The 14,500-nt window shown below is 44.8% G+C and overlaps 1 protein-coding gene across 17 annotated transcripts in view; it reads left to right on the top strand.

Moving 5' to 3' along the window:
• Positions 1-14,500, top strand: part of cacna1c (calcium channel, voltage-dependent, L type, alpha 1C subunit) — a 224,077-nt gene that overhangs the window by 197,445 nt on the left and 12,132 nt on the right. For 6 of the 17 annotated variants that reach the window (XM_035426451.1, XM_035426450.1, XM_035426446.1 and 3 more), the window contains 14 exons: positions 908-991; positions 6,325-6,372; positions 7,552-7,689; positions 8,172-8,237; positions 8,714-8,805; positions 9,154-9,310; positions 9,517-9,644; positions 9,841-9,937; positions 10,445-10,547; positions 10,997-11,098; positions 11,275-11,402; positions 11,599-11,733; positions 12,322-12,659; positions 13,718-13,744. In XM_035426451.1, the coding sequence (XP_035282342.1) occupies positions 908-991; positions 6,325-6,372; positions 7,552-7,689; positions 8,172-8,237; positions 8,714-8,805; positions 9,154-9,310; positions 9,517-9,644; positions 9,841-9,937; positions 10,445-10,547; positions 10,997-11,098; positions 11,275-11,402; positions 11,599-11,733; positions 12,322-12,659; positions 13,718-13,744 (1,643 nt within the window). Of the gene's footprint in view, positions 1-907; positions 992-1,798; positions 1,883-6,324; positions 6,373-7,551; positions 7,690-8,171; positions 8,238-8,713; positions 8,806-9,153; positions 9,311-9,516; positions 9,645-9,840; positions 9,938-10,444; positions 10,548-10,996; positions 11,099-11,274; positions 11,403-11,598; positions 11,734-12,321; positions 12,660-13,717; positions 13,745-14,500 lie in introns of all 17 variants that reach the window. The other 11 variants (XM_035426441.1, XM_035426453.1, XM_035426457.1 and 8 more) reach the window with 7 other exon arrangements.

Below are 14,500 nucleotides of genomic sequence, written 5' to 3'. Positions count from 1 at the left end.
AGCTCTGCTCAACCAGAGCAGACTGTCCTCAACCTCACTCTGCCTCACTGCTCCCTGCCCCTCACACAGGAAGTAGCGATTACCCATATTTCCCTGCTGTACCAGCAGATCACCCATCTAACAACCTTTTCTCAATATCCTACTGTAGGAGAATACGTACTGAGCCCTGGAAACATTAAACGCCATGTATATGTTTGCATAATTATTGCAATGAGGTTCACTGACAGGCTGAACTCTCAAAAAATTCTAAATATTGGTCCAGGGTATATATACCTAGAGCAATGACTGCTTTACATCTCCCTTTTATATAATGAAGTCTTCAGATCCAGTACAGCTGAAGACAGTACACATAATACATGTATGTGTGAATATAGTGATTTTTTATGTAATACATTGACACAGGTGGTCAAAGAGAACTGTCTCTTTAAAACTAGTATGTCGCCTCTCATCTTTACCCAAGATATCATAGTGTAGTGTTTTTTCCACTGTAAACTGAACTCATAAATGCGTAATAATTTTCCACAGGAGGCCACAGGCATTTTCATAAATGTGGTCTGTGATGCTTTTATCTTAGTCAGTGTAAATGATAGCGGTTTAGTGTCCCCTGGCCATAGTGAATTACGCAAATTTAATCGAATATCGGTCACCGCTAGATAAGCCCAAGGCTGTCTCTCCATCTGTTTAATTCTCGCAAAGGACAAGATTGGCTTTGAAAGTCAGGGTTCTTGGGCACAGTGTTGTTATAAAGAGACAGACTCTTTCTTTTTTTTTTACAATAAGCCATCCCAAACCCTGGTGATATAGTGTGCGAAACAAGTTAACAGTCATAAGCGCTTTCGCATTTAATGATGCCTGTCTAACTTGCCTTTCTACCCCTCCTTCACCTACCCCCCTCCATCCTGTATAGGGGTACTTTAGTGATCCTTGGAATGTATTTGACTTCCTCATCGTAATTGGCAGCATAATAGACGTCATTCTGAGTGAAATCAATGTGAGTATGCCGCTGTATCTCCAAGCATACACTCTGTCCCTCTCCCGCTCTCTGTCTCTCTCCCTGTCTGTCCTTTTTGTGTACTCTGTTTGTGTTTCGGTCTGGCTCCATGCTTTTCCACGACTATATTCTGTACCTATTTCTTTTCTTCTTCTTCTTCTCACCCGGAGTTGGTGCTTTCTTTACAGTCACTCATGTATTTCAGCTCCGCCCCCTCATCAAAGGTGGCCATTTCCCCGTCAGGTCACCATCGTTTTTGGTGAAAAGGGTGCTTTCTCGTTCTTCGTCAGTGAGGGAACGACATATCGGAATGTGGGTAGAGGGTTTGGAAGGTAGGACCAACAGAGGCTGAGTGCTGCAGAGAGAGAAAGAGAGAGAGCAAATGTTATATTTTTCAAGGCTGCATCTTGCTTTGAGGTTTCACTGCCACTAACACACTCTGACTAACCAATGAGCCTCGGCTTGGACAGTTTTCCAGCTGTTTTTGGTTTTCGTTTTATTTCGTTGTTTTTTGTGATTTTGTTGTTGTTGCTGTTGTAGTTTCCGCTGATGGGCATGACTGATCGTCGTTCCTCTTGCTCTGTTTTTGGATATTGGTTTTTCCCTCACTTTCTTTTTTCATTTTACGACTACCGTTTAATTTGACAATTTCCCCCCTAATTATGATTAAAAAAAAGCTTTCATGTATAACTTTTCTTTCTTATTTTTCTCTTCTCTCCTTTTTTTTGTTTTTGTTTTGTATTTATTTCTGTTGTGTGTGGTGTGTGTGTGTGTTTTATTTTTGTGTTTTTATTTTACCCTATGCAGCATTATTTTGTTGATGCATGGAATACGTTCGATGCCTTAATAGTCGTGGGTAGTGTTGTTGATATAGCGATCACTGAGGTTAACGTAAGTAGCTCACCTCCTCGTGAACCTGCCTGCTCCTCACTGCGTCTGAGTATCCCTAGGATCTCTACCGTTGTTTTGTCACTGCTCCCAGTCCCTTTATTTTTCCCTATTTTATGTCAGTTTTCTTTGATATTATGGGGAGCCTCCTTGCCCCAAAGCATGAAGGAAACTGTATAGCAAGAACCTAAGGGTCATATATCCAGGCATTTTCACTAATGGACCAGAATGCCTCTCTGGTTTTAGTCGTTTCATTTTAGTTTCAAAACATGTTTTGTTTCACTCGTTTTGTTTGTATTTGTAGGACTACATTTTGATAATGACGGGACACTCATTGGATCCATATATTCAGTCTGTCTGTTTTATTCTTTTTTAATGAAAACCCTTTACAATTCAGTTCCTATCACCAGAGGAATCGAATGAGTCCCATCTAATCTGAAGCACGTGTTATTCATACTAAAATATACTAAAAAACATTTGTTCATGTTATTTCAGCTGTAAATGTATTTTTTATTATGATTTATTTGAGGCATATTTGCACAGTGCAATCCAAGTAATATATTACAGTAAATCTCAATTGCACACTGGGTCCTTTCATAAACCTATTACCTCTGTGGCAGCATAGCAGCCATTCCCTTCAAAGCTGAGAAAAGCACGCATATAACAACGTAACAAATCTAAAATGACAAGCGCGTCCTTTAAATTAAATTTCTGCTAGGTTATTGTCTTACCAAGTAATGTGGTCTCGGTCTAATGTAAATTTAATTTATGTGTATGTACAGTCCATCTTGATGAATCTGAGCTTTTTTAACATTGTGTGTTAGCTTTTGTGTACAACTATGAATATGGATTGATAAAGGAAGAATAGTCATTCTTGCCTGCAATTTCATATTTCATTTGTATTTGACCTAAAGACTGTTTGTCATAGTAATAATGATAGGCCTCTGAGCCAATGAAGAGTGCTGCTGTGTTTATTTACTGAACCATCCCATAGCCCCTATGAGCTCTAAATTCTCTACATTAGCAAATAAATGTCAACTTTGTACATCACTCTGAGTACGCTAATGACGACAATAGTTCACGATCAGATTTGGAAGGAGTGCTTTCTTCTCATTGAAAATGGCAGCTATCTGACTTCCTCTTGTTGACCACAGGCTTTATGAATGACCAATTCCATTTCAGTGTGTTAAATTGGGTGCATTTTCAGTGTTGGGCCAGGAATATATACCTTTCTCTGCTATACAGTTCACCAATTCTGCACTAACAGTGGTTTGGGTTTGTGTTTGGGTTAGAGTTTTTTCTTGAGTATTTTCTGTTTTCATTTTTGAGTAGATGGTTTTGTTTTTTTATCTAGGCATGATCTTTATTAAGTCCTTTAATGTTTTTTTTAATTAACATATTTACAGCCCCTTATATTTGAGTTGACCTTTTAAGAAACCCTCTGCACTTCCCCACTACAATAACAACATTAACACTAGCGTAAACTGAAACCGATTTAAAAAGCCTTGACTGTAGAATTCGCGCCCTGCCCATTTTTAAACAAAAAGAAGTGGGTGTGTATATTGTCGTTTTACCTGCTCTCGTTCAGTTAAGTGTCCAGAGCTTTGCTCCTCTGTCTCTGCCCACATATCAGTAAAAGCCCCACCCCACTCTCAAACTGGCCAGCAGATGCTTCTTAAAAACTGTTTTCATGATCCGTTGGAAGGTGAAAAGAAGCGTATGTCAGCTCTGCTGTCTTGCTGATGATGTCATACTGCATTTTCCTTGAATGCTATTTCATTTCTGTTTGATCTGATCTCAGTGCACTGCTCTTTTTATGAATGTTTTCTCTCTTTTTTTTTGTCTCATTGAATGTGGTGCTCTTGTCCACCCAAATGCACACTAGTTAACCCAGGTCTCTAATGAGATGTGAATATGCTACTCACACCCGCTGTGTACAGAGTAACACACTGTGATAAAGGCTCACTTTCTGTCTTTCAATATCCACGGCTAAAACCTAGCCCCATTATCACAACCAGTAAAAATAGCTTATCAACTCATTTTATGTAACCAAGGTAAGTTTGGATCTGAGGGGCTCGAGCAAATGATGTACAGTAAGGGTAATACATTGCCCTGCACATAGGAACAAAAGATTCATCATTTTATAGATTTAATTTCAAGTATTTAAAAATGCGTATCATGTAACAATATAGCAAATAGCAAATGACTAATTAGAAAAGCTAATTATCATCTGCATCAAGCATCATCGTAAATTTATAAATTCAACCACAGAAATTTAAAGTTGTATCCTGACGGAGGCATGGGTTACCTAGTGAACTACAGTTGTATTATCATTTGGGAAATGTGAGATTAAGAACCGTAACAATGTTCCAATGAATTTTTATTGTTTCCATTTATGTAAATGTGTCTCAGCCACATTTAGCAGTCATGTTTTATTCACAATTGAGAGCTCACGGTTGCACAGTTGGACATGGTCACCATGGTTACTCCCTCACAATTAGCACACATGATCTGATCCCAGCTCTTTTGCTCATGCTGGTGTAACTCACATATCCACTGCAGTTCTAGCACACCGCAGTCAATGGTTAAAAGTTCAAAAAAGATCCTGTTAGGATCATTAAGTTAATTGTGGCAGTGCTTGCCTCGTTGCACATGATACTGCATTAACCAAACAGATTGCTGTCACAAATCATGTGCTGTTAAGGCACTGCAGTGGGCTTGGACCTAAAGTTAAATGAAAAGTTAGCTCCCTTTAGCATGTGAATGAATACTATTGCCCCACTGCACGTATTGGCTCAGTCCCATCACAGTTATGTGCACAAATATATGCACATGCACATATGCACACACACCCCCCCCACACACACACACACACTTATATCCACGCACATACACTTTTGTTCTTCCACTTTAGATTTGTAAACACTTAACCGTCGATGCATATGCATTTGAAATATGGCCATTTTATGTTTCACCGTTTTTGTCCTTGTCACCTGTAGTGAGTAACGCTTTACCCACAAGTACTGTACGCACTCAGCTAAAACGCACTCTCCCCTCAAATGAACTTCCCCAGTGCAATCCCCCTCCCACACACCACTCGGAAGGGCAGGCCAGCAGTGCATTACGACCGGGAGCAAGCCCTTTGTCAAAGTGGAACCATTCCAAACACAACAGGTCTGCCATTACAGGGCAGTATTTTACCTAATATAAGCTTGTCTCCTTCAGAGGTAGGTGCTAAATGGAAGCATTTAACGTCAGGTGCTCAAGTGCATTCAAGGTCAGGTTCTTTCACCAGTTTTCGTCTGTGGGTTTTCATCTCATGAAGTGAGTGAGGTGTGTGAGTCACTCTGGTGCAAAGCCTCTGACGAAAGAACACCGTCGCCTCGTCCCACCGCGTTGAATCAGACCGCCCTGTTTTGCATTGAAATACAGATGCAGATGATCTCACCCGCTGTGCGCTGTAGTCCTGCTCCACCTGGCTACTGTACTGGGAATAATCCCACCTTAGTACACTGTGCCCCTGCTGCAAGTATCTGCTGTACAGAGAATGATCTGCCGTTTGTACAGTACAGTGCAGTTGCTCAGTGTGTAGCAGTTGTACAGGGAGGGATATGATCCCAGTACAGTGCGGTCCCTTTGTTTAAGGCAGTTGCGCAGGGGAAGATCTGACCTCGGTACGGTGCAGTGAGAAGGGCAGTGGATGGATTCCCTTGCAGGGATCATGCAAGCACTTCTCCTGCACCACCCCACTCAAAGGTCCTGGCAGAAAGACAGAGATGGCTATAGTGGCGCCCCTATCCCATAATCGCCCACTGCCCTTCTGGCCCCCACTCTCATTTTGTTGCAATCAAGCTCTTGGAAAGCTTGGAAGTCCCACCCTACTCCACACATATGCAGACTCATTTCAACCCTCTACACACCAGTTACAATGTTATTGTATTGATCTGTATCTGTAAAATGCAATTACTTCAAAAACACGTAGGTGTCATTGTTTTCGGTTTTTGCTCTGACTGAAGTCAGTTAAGCTCTTATACAGATAGCTCAGCATTCAGGTAGATATCTTAATTGGTTGTTTTCAAAGAAAAATTCAGTTGGAACATAAATACACACACATACACACAAAGCTGTAATGATGTTAGCCCCCCCAACCCCCCACCCCCCACGCCCCAATTTCAGAAAGTATGACACTTCACACTACCCTTCTAAAGACTGTCCTGAATTGAGGAAATAAGAAAAAGAGAACCGCTAAAAACAAACATAACTCAGGCACACACACACAGCTACACACCCATGCCAGCTCCAGGCTCATTCCATACTGCCCATTACATCCGCCAAACATGGCCGCCATCTCTATCAAAGGGCTGCTTGGCTAGCCCCAAACTCTCCCCGTTCAGCTCGGGAGGTTTGCGCTACTATAGCTTTGATTTGTCTGCCTTTCTTTAAAGCCAGCTGACTCCACCTCGTCTTCCCAGTCCCCCATGGTAAGACCAATGGTACGGACCAACGGTAACCTTCACCTGCTCCACCACCCCCCCCCCCCCCCACCCCCCGCCCCCATCCCTCCCGTGTTCGCTGTTACCACTGCCTCATTGCCACCAGCAGCACCTGGTTGAGCATCAAGCATGCTGCCTGTGCCAAGAAAAACACCCATACTGTGACATACCGTGACATATTAGGAAATAAGCTCAACCCTCTGTGCCAACCCCCTCTCATTCGCTGTTGTGTGTCTGTGTCCCCCCCCCATCATCAACCCTCCTCCCTCTGACCACACCCTCTCATTACCTACGCTCCCCGCCCTCTCAGTGTTGTCTTTTAGGTGGTCTGTTATTTGTGCAATTGTGCCATGATCATACCTCCTTACCCCCCCCCCCCCCCCCCCTCTAGTTTTATCGCCTTTCACCAGAGAAGCAGGCGCCCTGAACCAGTGGCTCTAAGAAATAAAAGATGACCATTAGATTGACGCATTATCATTCAATTTTGTCTATTGATCAAATAGGCAATGTGTCCATAGTTTCTATGTGGGTCTGTGTCTTGCACTGTTATGTCTTTATTTAGGGGCAAAATTGCCCTAAGTCATATCTGTATTGGCAAATCGCCCACAAAATCAGTTTTGTTGCGTTACTCAAGTGTCCTTTTTGAATTGACACTTGTACATGTCATGTCACTGTTCATATTAATGCTACTAGCTTTTCCAACCTGTGAAATGGTTATATCAAATTATATGGTTGTGATGAATTTTATAATGTAATGATTCACCTGACAAAGTACAACCTGGCTGGCAGATTGCACTTAAAAGAAAACAATGCAGTAAATCAATTTGTCATTGTTTTTTTCATAAAGCCACTAAGAAATTATTGTATTTGCCCTGCTCTCCCCTGAGTTCAAATCATCGGCTGTTTAGTGGGATTTGATGAGATGTAATATTACTTTCACCTCTCATTAACTCAGTGTGTGTGTGTGTGTGTGTGTGTGTGTGCGCATGCATGTGTGTGTGTGTGTCTGTGTGTTTGCGTGTACGTACGTGCTTGATTTGTATGCTTGTGTGTGTGCGTATATGTGCACACGTGTTGTGCGTGTGTGTGTTTGCATGTGTACTTGCATTTGTATGCTTGCGTGTGTGTGCGTGTGTGTGCATACGTGTGCGTACTTGCTTGTGTGTGACCAAACAAAAGGGACTCCAAAACACTGAAGATAATTCCAGGATCTCCATCACCTTCTTCCGGCTATTCCGAGTGATGAGGCTGGTGAAGCTCCTGTCCCGGGGGGAAGGCATCCGAACCCTGCTCTGGACCTTCATCAAGTCCTTTCAGGTGAGGAGAGACTCAATGTGCTCCCAGTGTTAGAGGGTGGGCTGTGGCCAGTATCTGTCTAAGCTAACAGTCGTGTCAGCACTCAACACAAATCCATTAAATCAATGGAACCTATAGTGAATATTGCTTCATTAACAAAAAACTTCTAAACAGTTATGTGTCATGTGGAGTACTGGTGCTTCAGGACTGAGGATGGTGGAGACAAATAATATGAGTTATTCTCCAAAATGGAAAAAAACTATTTCAAAAAGGTTGTTCTTCAAATAAGTTTGACCATTTAGTTCACTTTATATTTCAGCTTCAGATCATGAACATCATTTCTGTAGACTATTGAACCATGTCATGTTACTATTCTCATGATGCCTTTTGATTGGTTCATAACAGGATGGACTTAAACACATTTTTTGGATAAACTGACATTGAAAATGAAACCTTGCGTCCTTTTAGGTTTTCAAACTCTCATAATCTCTCTCTCATTACAGGCATTGCCCTATGTAGCCCTGCTCATTGTGATGTTGTTCTTTATCTACGCTGTTATTGGAATGCAAGTAAGTGGTCACATGATCTCCTGGCTCACGCTCACTATCAAGAGCTGGTCTCTGTGTCTGGCCCGAATGAACCATGATTCTGGCTTCATTATGTTCTCGCAATACACAATATACACATAATATGACATAGATTAGGATAAATCAGCCTTACACATTCCCTGTATTATTGTATTCCAGTAGTTGGTGTTTTCCCCCTACCCACATTCAGTGATGATAAGGATTCAGTATACCTGTCTTGCCTTAATTTGGTTCTGCATCACAAAAACAAGAAGCAAAACTGCACTATAATTGCTTGGGGGCTTTCCTGTTTTATGATGTTATTATGACAGAACGTATGTGGAAGTGCCGCTGTTCACCTTGACCATCCTGTGATATTCGTTATTAAGTGTTAGCCAGTGAGGTGGACCAGAATCTCACCCACTTGTTTCCCATGATACTGCTATGTTGTCATGTCTCTGTGTATCGCCTGCCCACAGATGTTTGGTAAGATTGCCCTGAGGGACGGCACTCAGATCAATCGGAACAACAACTTCCAGACGTTTCCTCAGGCCGTGCTCCTGCTTTTCAGGTGAGTTCTCATCTGCTACCTGAGAGAACTGCGTTAGCCTGTTGTAGAAAACTTTCTTGCTTAATTTTGATCTTTTGCTGCTTGTTTGTCTTAAAAAGTGTTCAAACAAGATGTTGGGACTTTGCTGAAAGAAAAAGGGCATTGGACAATTGACAAGTTTCCTGGAAACACTACTGTGTTGCTCTTTGCTCCTTCGTTACACACTTACACATGAATATACAGTGGAGTTTGGAGGCTGAAGTGTTTATGTTAACCGCGTCTGTGTGAGTCATTGCACGTTTCTGTGTATGAGATGTACTCCAGCGTGTACGTGAATCTCATGTAGTATCTGGAACGTTCTTCCTGCAGGTGTGCGACAGGAGAGGCATGGCAAGAGATCATGCTGGGCTGCACCCCCATGAAGCCGTGCGAGGAGGGGTCGGGGGTGGGCCACGTCAACGAGGACTGCGGCAGCCATTTTGCCATCATCTACTTTGTCAGCTTCTACATGCTCTGTGCCTTCCTGGTGAGACCGTCAGCACCCTCTGTCTCCATTATGTACTTCTATCACTGTGCTGTACATGCTCCTGAGCAAAGCAAGGCAGTGACTCCGGGCGACCTGGACTTTGAGTGATGGAGTAGGAAATCTGTTTGGGAGGAGTGAACGAGCAAGTGAAAATGGGATATTGACCAGCCCCTGCTGGCTCGCTCACACTGTCTTGCCGTCTGCAGATCATCAACTTGTTTGTCGCTGTCATCATGGACAACTTTGACTACCTGACGCGAGACTGGTCGATACTGGGGCCTCACCACCTTGATGAGTTCAAAAGAATCTGGGCGGAGTATGACCCAGAGGCCAAGTGAGTCATACTGTGGCCTCGAATACACGTAAAAGCTTTTTGGATGTTTCGTGCTTTATTGGATGATCTCGGTATGCAGCAGTAATTTCGGAGCAGCGTTGATGTATTTCGGCAAAATTACCATTATGTTGCGAAAGCATTACGCATGAACTGGACCTGTCATTTGACAAAGCCTGTCTGGCCCGTCTGCCCACAGGGGGAGGATTAAGCATCTGGACGTGGTGACGCTGCTTCGCAGAATACAGCCACCCCTGGGTTTCGGGAAGCTGTGCCCCCATCGAGTGGCCTGCAAGGTGAGTCCCCCCCCCTCCCCCGCGGCACACTGCTCACAGCGAAACCAGCGCAAGCTCCCCTGCCTGCCCGCATGGGGTGGCGTGGCGGCGCAGCAGTTAGCACTGCTGCCATACGAGAAGGAGGTTCTGGACTCGCATCCCTGCCAGCCAGGTCCTCTCTGTATGGGGTTTGCATGTAGTCCCCGTGATTGTGTGGATGCCCTCCTGCTGTTGCCCTTGACCAAACCACTGGCCTCAGAACTGCAATAACTAGGATGGGTCAAGCGCAGAGTAAGAATTACCCCACAGGGTTCAATAAAGTTAAGTATCTTATCTAGCATGGAAGGCAATGTGGACCAACAATGTGGATTTTGTGAAAGATAGATAGCTAACAATATAATGAGTCTCAATTACTCAATTAAGGAAAAAGAAGAGAAACTGAAGATGCTGCTAATAGGAAAAGCGAGTGTTCAGTGGTGTGTGTGTGTGTGTGTGTGTGTGTCTTTACGTGCTTTTCTCCCTGCACAGCGGCTGGTGTCCATGAACATGCCTCTGAACAGTGACGGCACCGTCATGTTTAATGCCACCCTGTTTGCTCTGGTGCGGACCGCACTGCGCATCAAGACAGAAGGTAAAAAAGCCATTTCTATTTTAGTGTTATGGCTTTAGTCCCTATAGTGCATCCTACACCAGACAGAACTTAACGATTCTAAAAACCACACAAAGAGACCCCAAAGATTAATGGTATGTTTAGCTTATTACGAAGATTGCATATCATTTTATTGATTTCAGTTTGTGGTGAAATGCTGCAATTCAGTCAGTATTACCTTCATTTTTTTCTTGGCAGAAGCAATTTTCATTGCTTACCATCTGGGAGTCAGACCTCCTAGCCTTTGCTTACAAACCAATCTTAACCACCTCAGCATAACCCAATGTTATTGTGTGCTGGTTTGTTTTGGTTTTTTTGTTGTTGCCTGAGGTAACCTACAGTTCCTATGCTGTATTGTGTGTGTGTGGTGTGTCCATTTGTGCATGTTTTCATGCACATGTGTGCCTGTGTGTGTGTTTTTACCTATGCAGGTAACTTGGAGCAGGCAAATGAGGAACTTCGGGCAATTGTTAAGAAGATTTGGAAGAGAACCAGTATGAAGCTACTAGACCAGGTTGTGCCACCTGCAGGAGGTCAGTGCAGTGAGGGTATCTCTCCTCTCTGAAGTATCTCTTGACCTACCCACTGAGTTACACTCAGTGTAACTAACACAGACCTTTAGCTGTGGTTTGATCTGTGCTTTTTGCATTTGTTTTTGCTTTCTTGTGTTTTTTATTCACTAAAATAAGTGATATTTCATGTTTCACAGATGACGAGGTGACCGTTGGGAAGTTCTACGCCACCTTCCTTATCCAAGAATATTTTCGGAAGTTCAAGAAGCGCAAAGAGCAGGGCCTGGTGGCTAAAGTCCCTCCAAAGACAGCTCTCTCACTACAGGTGGGTGAGAGGACGCACAACCCATCACTCTCTCTTCTGCCGGCATTATATGGTCGTTCACTCCTCTGTGACGTTTCACACCTAATTCCTATAGGAGAGCTTATACTAATTTCCCTTGTGTCATGTTATGTCGGTTGACCTGACTGACTTGCACTTGTTGGTTTGTGCGTGTGTGTCCGTGTGTTTGCCTCGGCAGGCGGGACTGCGGACGCTCCACGACATGGGGCCGGAGATCCGCAGGGCTATCTCAGGTGACCTGACCGTGGAAGAGGAGCTGGAGAAGGCCATGAAGGAGACTGTGTCGGCCGCTTCCGAAGATGATATCTTCAGGGTAAAGGTCTGCTACAGTAGGGCACCCCCCACCCCCACCCCCCCCCCCAGCCTCTGCACACGGTTGCTGCCCTCATCGCTTCTGCTGTGGTCCTGCCCATGCAACGCCTGACTACAGGGACTCCATCTGCTCTCCACCAATTGTACCGGCTGGACTCAGATGGCTGCTTTCCCATTGGCTGGAGCATTCCTTGTAGGAAACAAAATTTGGCGTTACAAACTGGAAGAGGAAGAATAAAACGGGGAAAAAATATTTTAAAGAAGAATGTTGCCTATTACACAGCTTAATTTTCACACCTCATGAGAGCTGAAACATTGCAAAAGGTTCTCATCAATGGCTTGATTCATGAGCCACTTGTTCCCACCAAGGTTGGGGACAATTTCACTTCAATTCAATGCTCGATGGAAGTTCTTCAGTTGATGAAAAACATTATTTGTTGTACAAAATCTGTTTAGCAATAGTTTCAACTCAAGTCCTTAAAGGGTTTGCCATGGAAACAGTATCAACAGGTTTCAGTATCTGAAGCACGTTTTATATTTTTCTGTATCGACAGGTTTCATTTTCTCTCTTTTTTTTTCTCCGTGACAGCGGGCAGGTGGTCTCTTCGGCAACCACGTCAACTACTACCACCAGAGCGACGGGCGCGGCTCCTTCCCCCAGTCCTTCACCACCCAGCGGCCGCTCCACATCAGCAAGTCGGGCAGCCCCGGGGACGACGTGTCCCCGTCCCACGAGAAGCTGGTGGACTCCACCTTCACCCCCAGCAGCTACTCCTCGTCCGGCTCCAACGCCAACATCAACAACGCCAACAACACCGCCATCGGCCGCTTCCCCTGCCCCTCCATCAGCACCGTGGACGGGCACAGCGGTCCTCCCCTCACCCCTGTCCTGCTGCCCCGTGCCGCCTGGCACTTCCCCACCAAGAGGTGACTGGTGTCCTCATTGGGGGAGGGTATTGTCATTCTCCATACTCTCGCCGGCGACTAGATAACTGTGTTAATGGCGAACCCTCTTTCCGCAAAACTAGTTAACATGGTCCCCAAGCTCTCTTTCTGTCTGCGTGTCAAAAAAAGCAGTAACGTACTCGAGAGCGAAAACTTGTGTGAATACCATTTACACCATGGTCTTTCAGTGGTTTTGTAGAACTCTTTTGTGCGGTGAACCACACTTCTGCTGTAACACACAAGTGACGAGTCTCTCTGGGGAAAACTGGGTTTCCTCTGTCTTTTCTGTCCCAGGTCTGTTGTTTAATTGGTCAGCGCTTGCCCTGCTTATTTTGCAAAGAGAAAGTAAAAACACAGGTACTGTTAGGAGAGCTGGCATAATTACTGCGGGGAGCACAGTCGCTTAAATTGTTTGATGGCTTCTGTGGCTCGGAGTGCATTACCATAATGGAATCTATAAAACTGGCAAGAAGCCTGCATCTCATTAACGTCAGAGAAGCCGGTGTGCGGCGAGACTGTATGATCAGCTGGGAAGGGAGCAGACTGGCAGAGCTGGAATACTTTTCTCTACTTAAGTTTGTTCTGGACTGGCATTCCCTGTGCACTCAAGGTGGCCCTGGCCAAACCCAACAGTTCTCATGTTTGCCTCGTGGGTGCGGTGATTGGTCTTGGCTCCTCCGCAGATCCACTGCGATCAGAAAAGACAGCTCTGTCTGTGGCAAGGGCCCCTGTTCTAGTGGCTTGTATTTTGTGTGAGCTGTTGCTGTCTCTAGTTTTCCTGAAAAGATACATTTTCTCTTTCCAGTTCAGGGAGTCAGTTCTCAGCTGTAACGTACACCATTAGCCGCAGAGACTGTTAGTGATAAACAGGTCTCAGGGCCCCTATGACAAGGTGGGAGGGGCCTTCTCCCACCCCCACCCCCAAAACTCACCCCCCCCCCCCCAATCTGCCAGCTCCAACATCTCTTAATTAGGCAGGTGGTCCCATTTCGGTAATAGCCTCTCCTTTGTCTCTCTTCTGCGGCTGCTTCTGTGACCAGGACGCGTTACTATGAGACCCTGCTGCGGTATGTTCCCCCTCAGAGAGAGAGAGATAGAGACCTGCAGTGTGGTGGTAGCAGCGTCAGTATGGGGAGGGCTGGCCCCGCCCATACCAGGGTGGATCCACGCTGCTGCGTGCTACAGGCGCTTAGCTTCATATGCTCTCATACAGGGCTGAGGCCCTGGCTTTGGCTCCTTTTGGCTTCTTAGTGTTTGGCTCATATGCACAGGACAATAAGGAAGAACACAGAAGGAAGATGCCTATTTGAACTGTGTATCTGTTAAGGTGCTGTCCTGGTGCATAGACGGGCCCTGTGATCTGGTTCTGAATCAGGACTGTGCCAGTGCTGACTGTGGCTGGCAGCCCTGGAGGGCAGTACACAATTGGCTCTAGCTAAGTCCACCTTCTATGCTGCACATGAACTGTATTTCTTTGCCTCAGGTCTGTGCAAGCTGAACTTACGGACTGTAATGTCATGTTTCTGCAATGAGCACTGATAATATATGCACTATTGGACATTTAAAATTTGGGAGAAAAAGGGGGAAAAAATCCTAAAAATTCTATTTTTTGTTTTCTTTTAATACTATCAGTATGCACATAGTTTTATTAAACGGCAGCACCCGATCTGCAAAGTGACTGTTCAGCCCCTGTAGCACTGGCACAATCGACCCTGATCTTAGAAACTATGTGAGTGGCTTATTTTCAGAGTGCAACGTGGCAGAGCGCTTCTGATGCGATAGTGAGTAGTGTCAGTACTGGGAGCGTGGGCTGCTGCGAACCC

This window comes from Anguilla anguilla, chromosome 7 (genome assembly GCF_013347855.1).
Source record: "Anguilla anguilla isolate fAngAng1 chromosome 7, fAngAng1.pri, whole genome shotgun sequence".
Classification (NCBI taxonomy): Eukaryota; Metazoa; Chordata; class Actinopteri; order Anguilliformes; family Anguillidae; genus Anguilla; species Anguilla anguilla.
The sequence above is the reverse complement of the archived record's forward strand: the minus strand, read 5'-3'. Positions and strand labels throughout refer to the sequence as shown.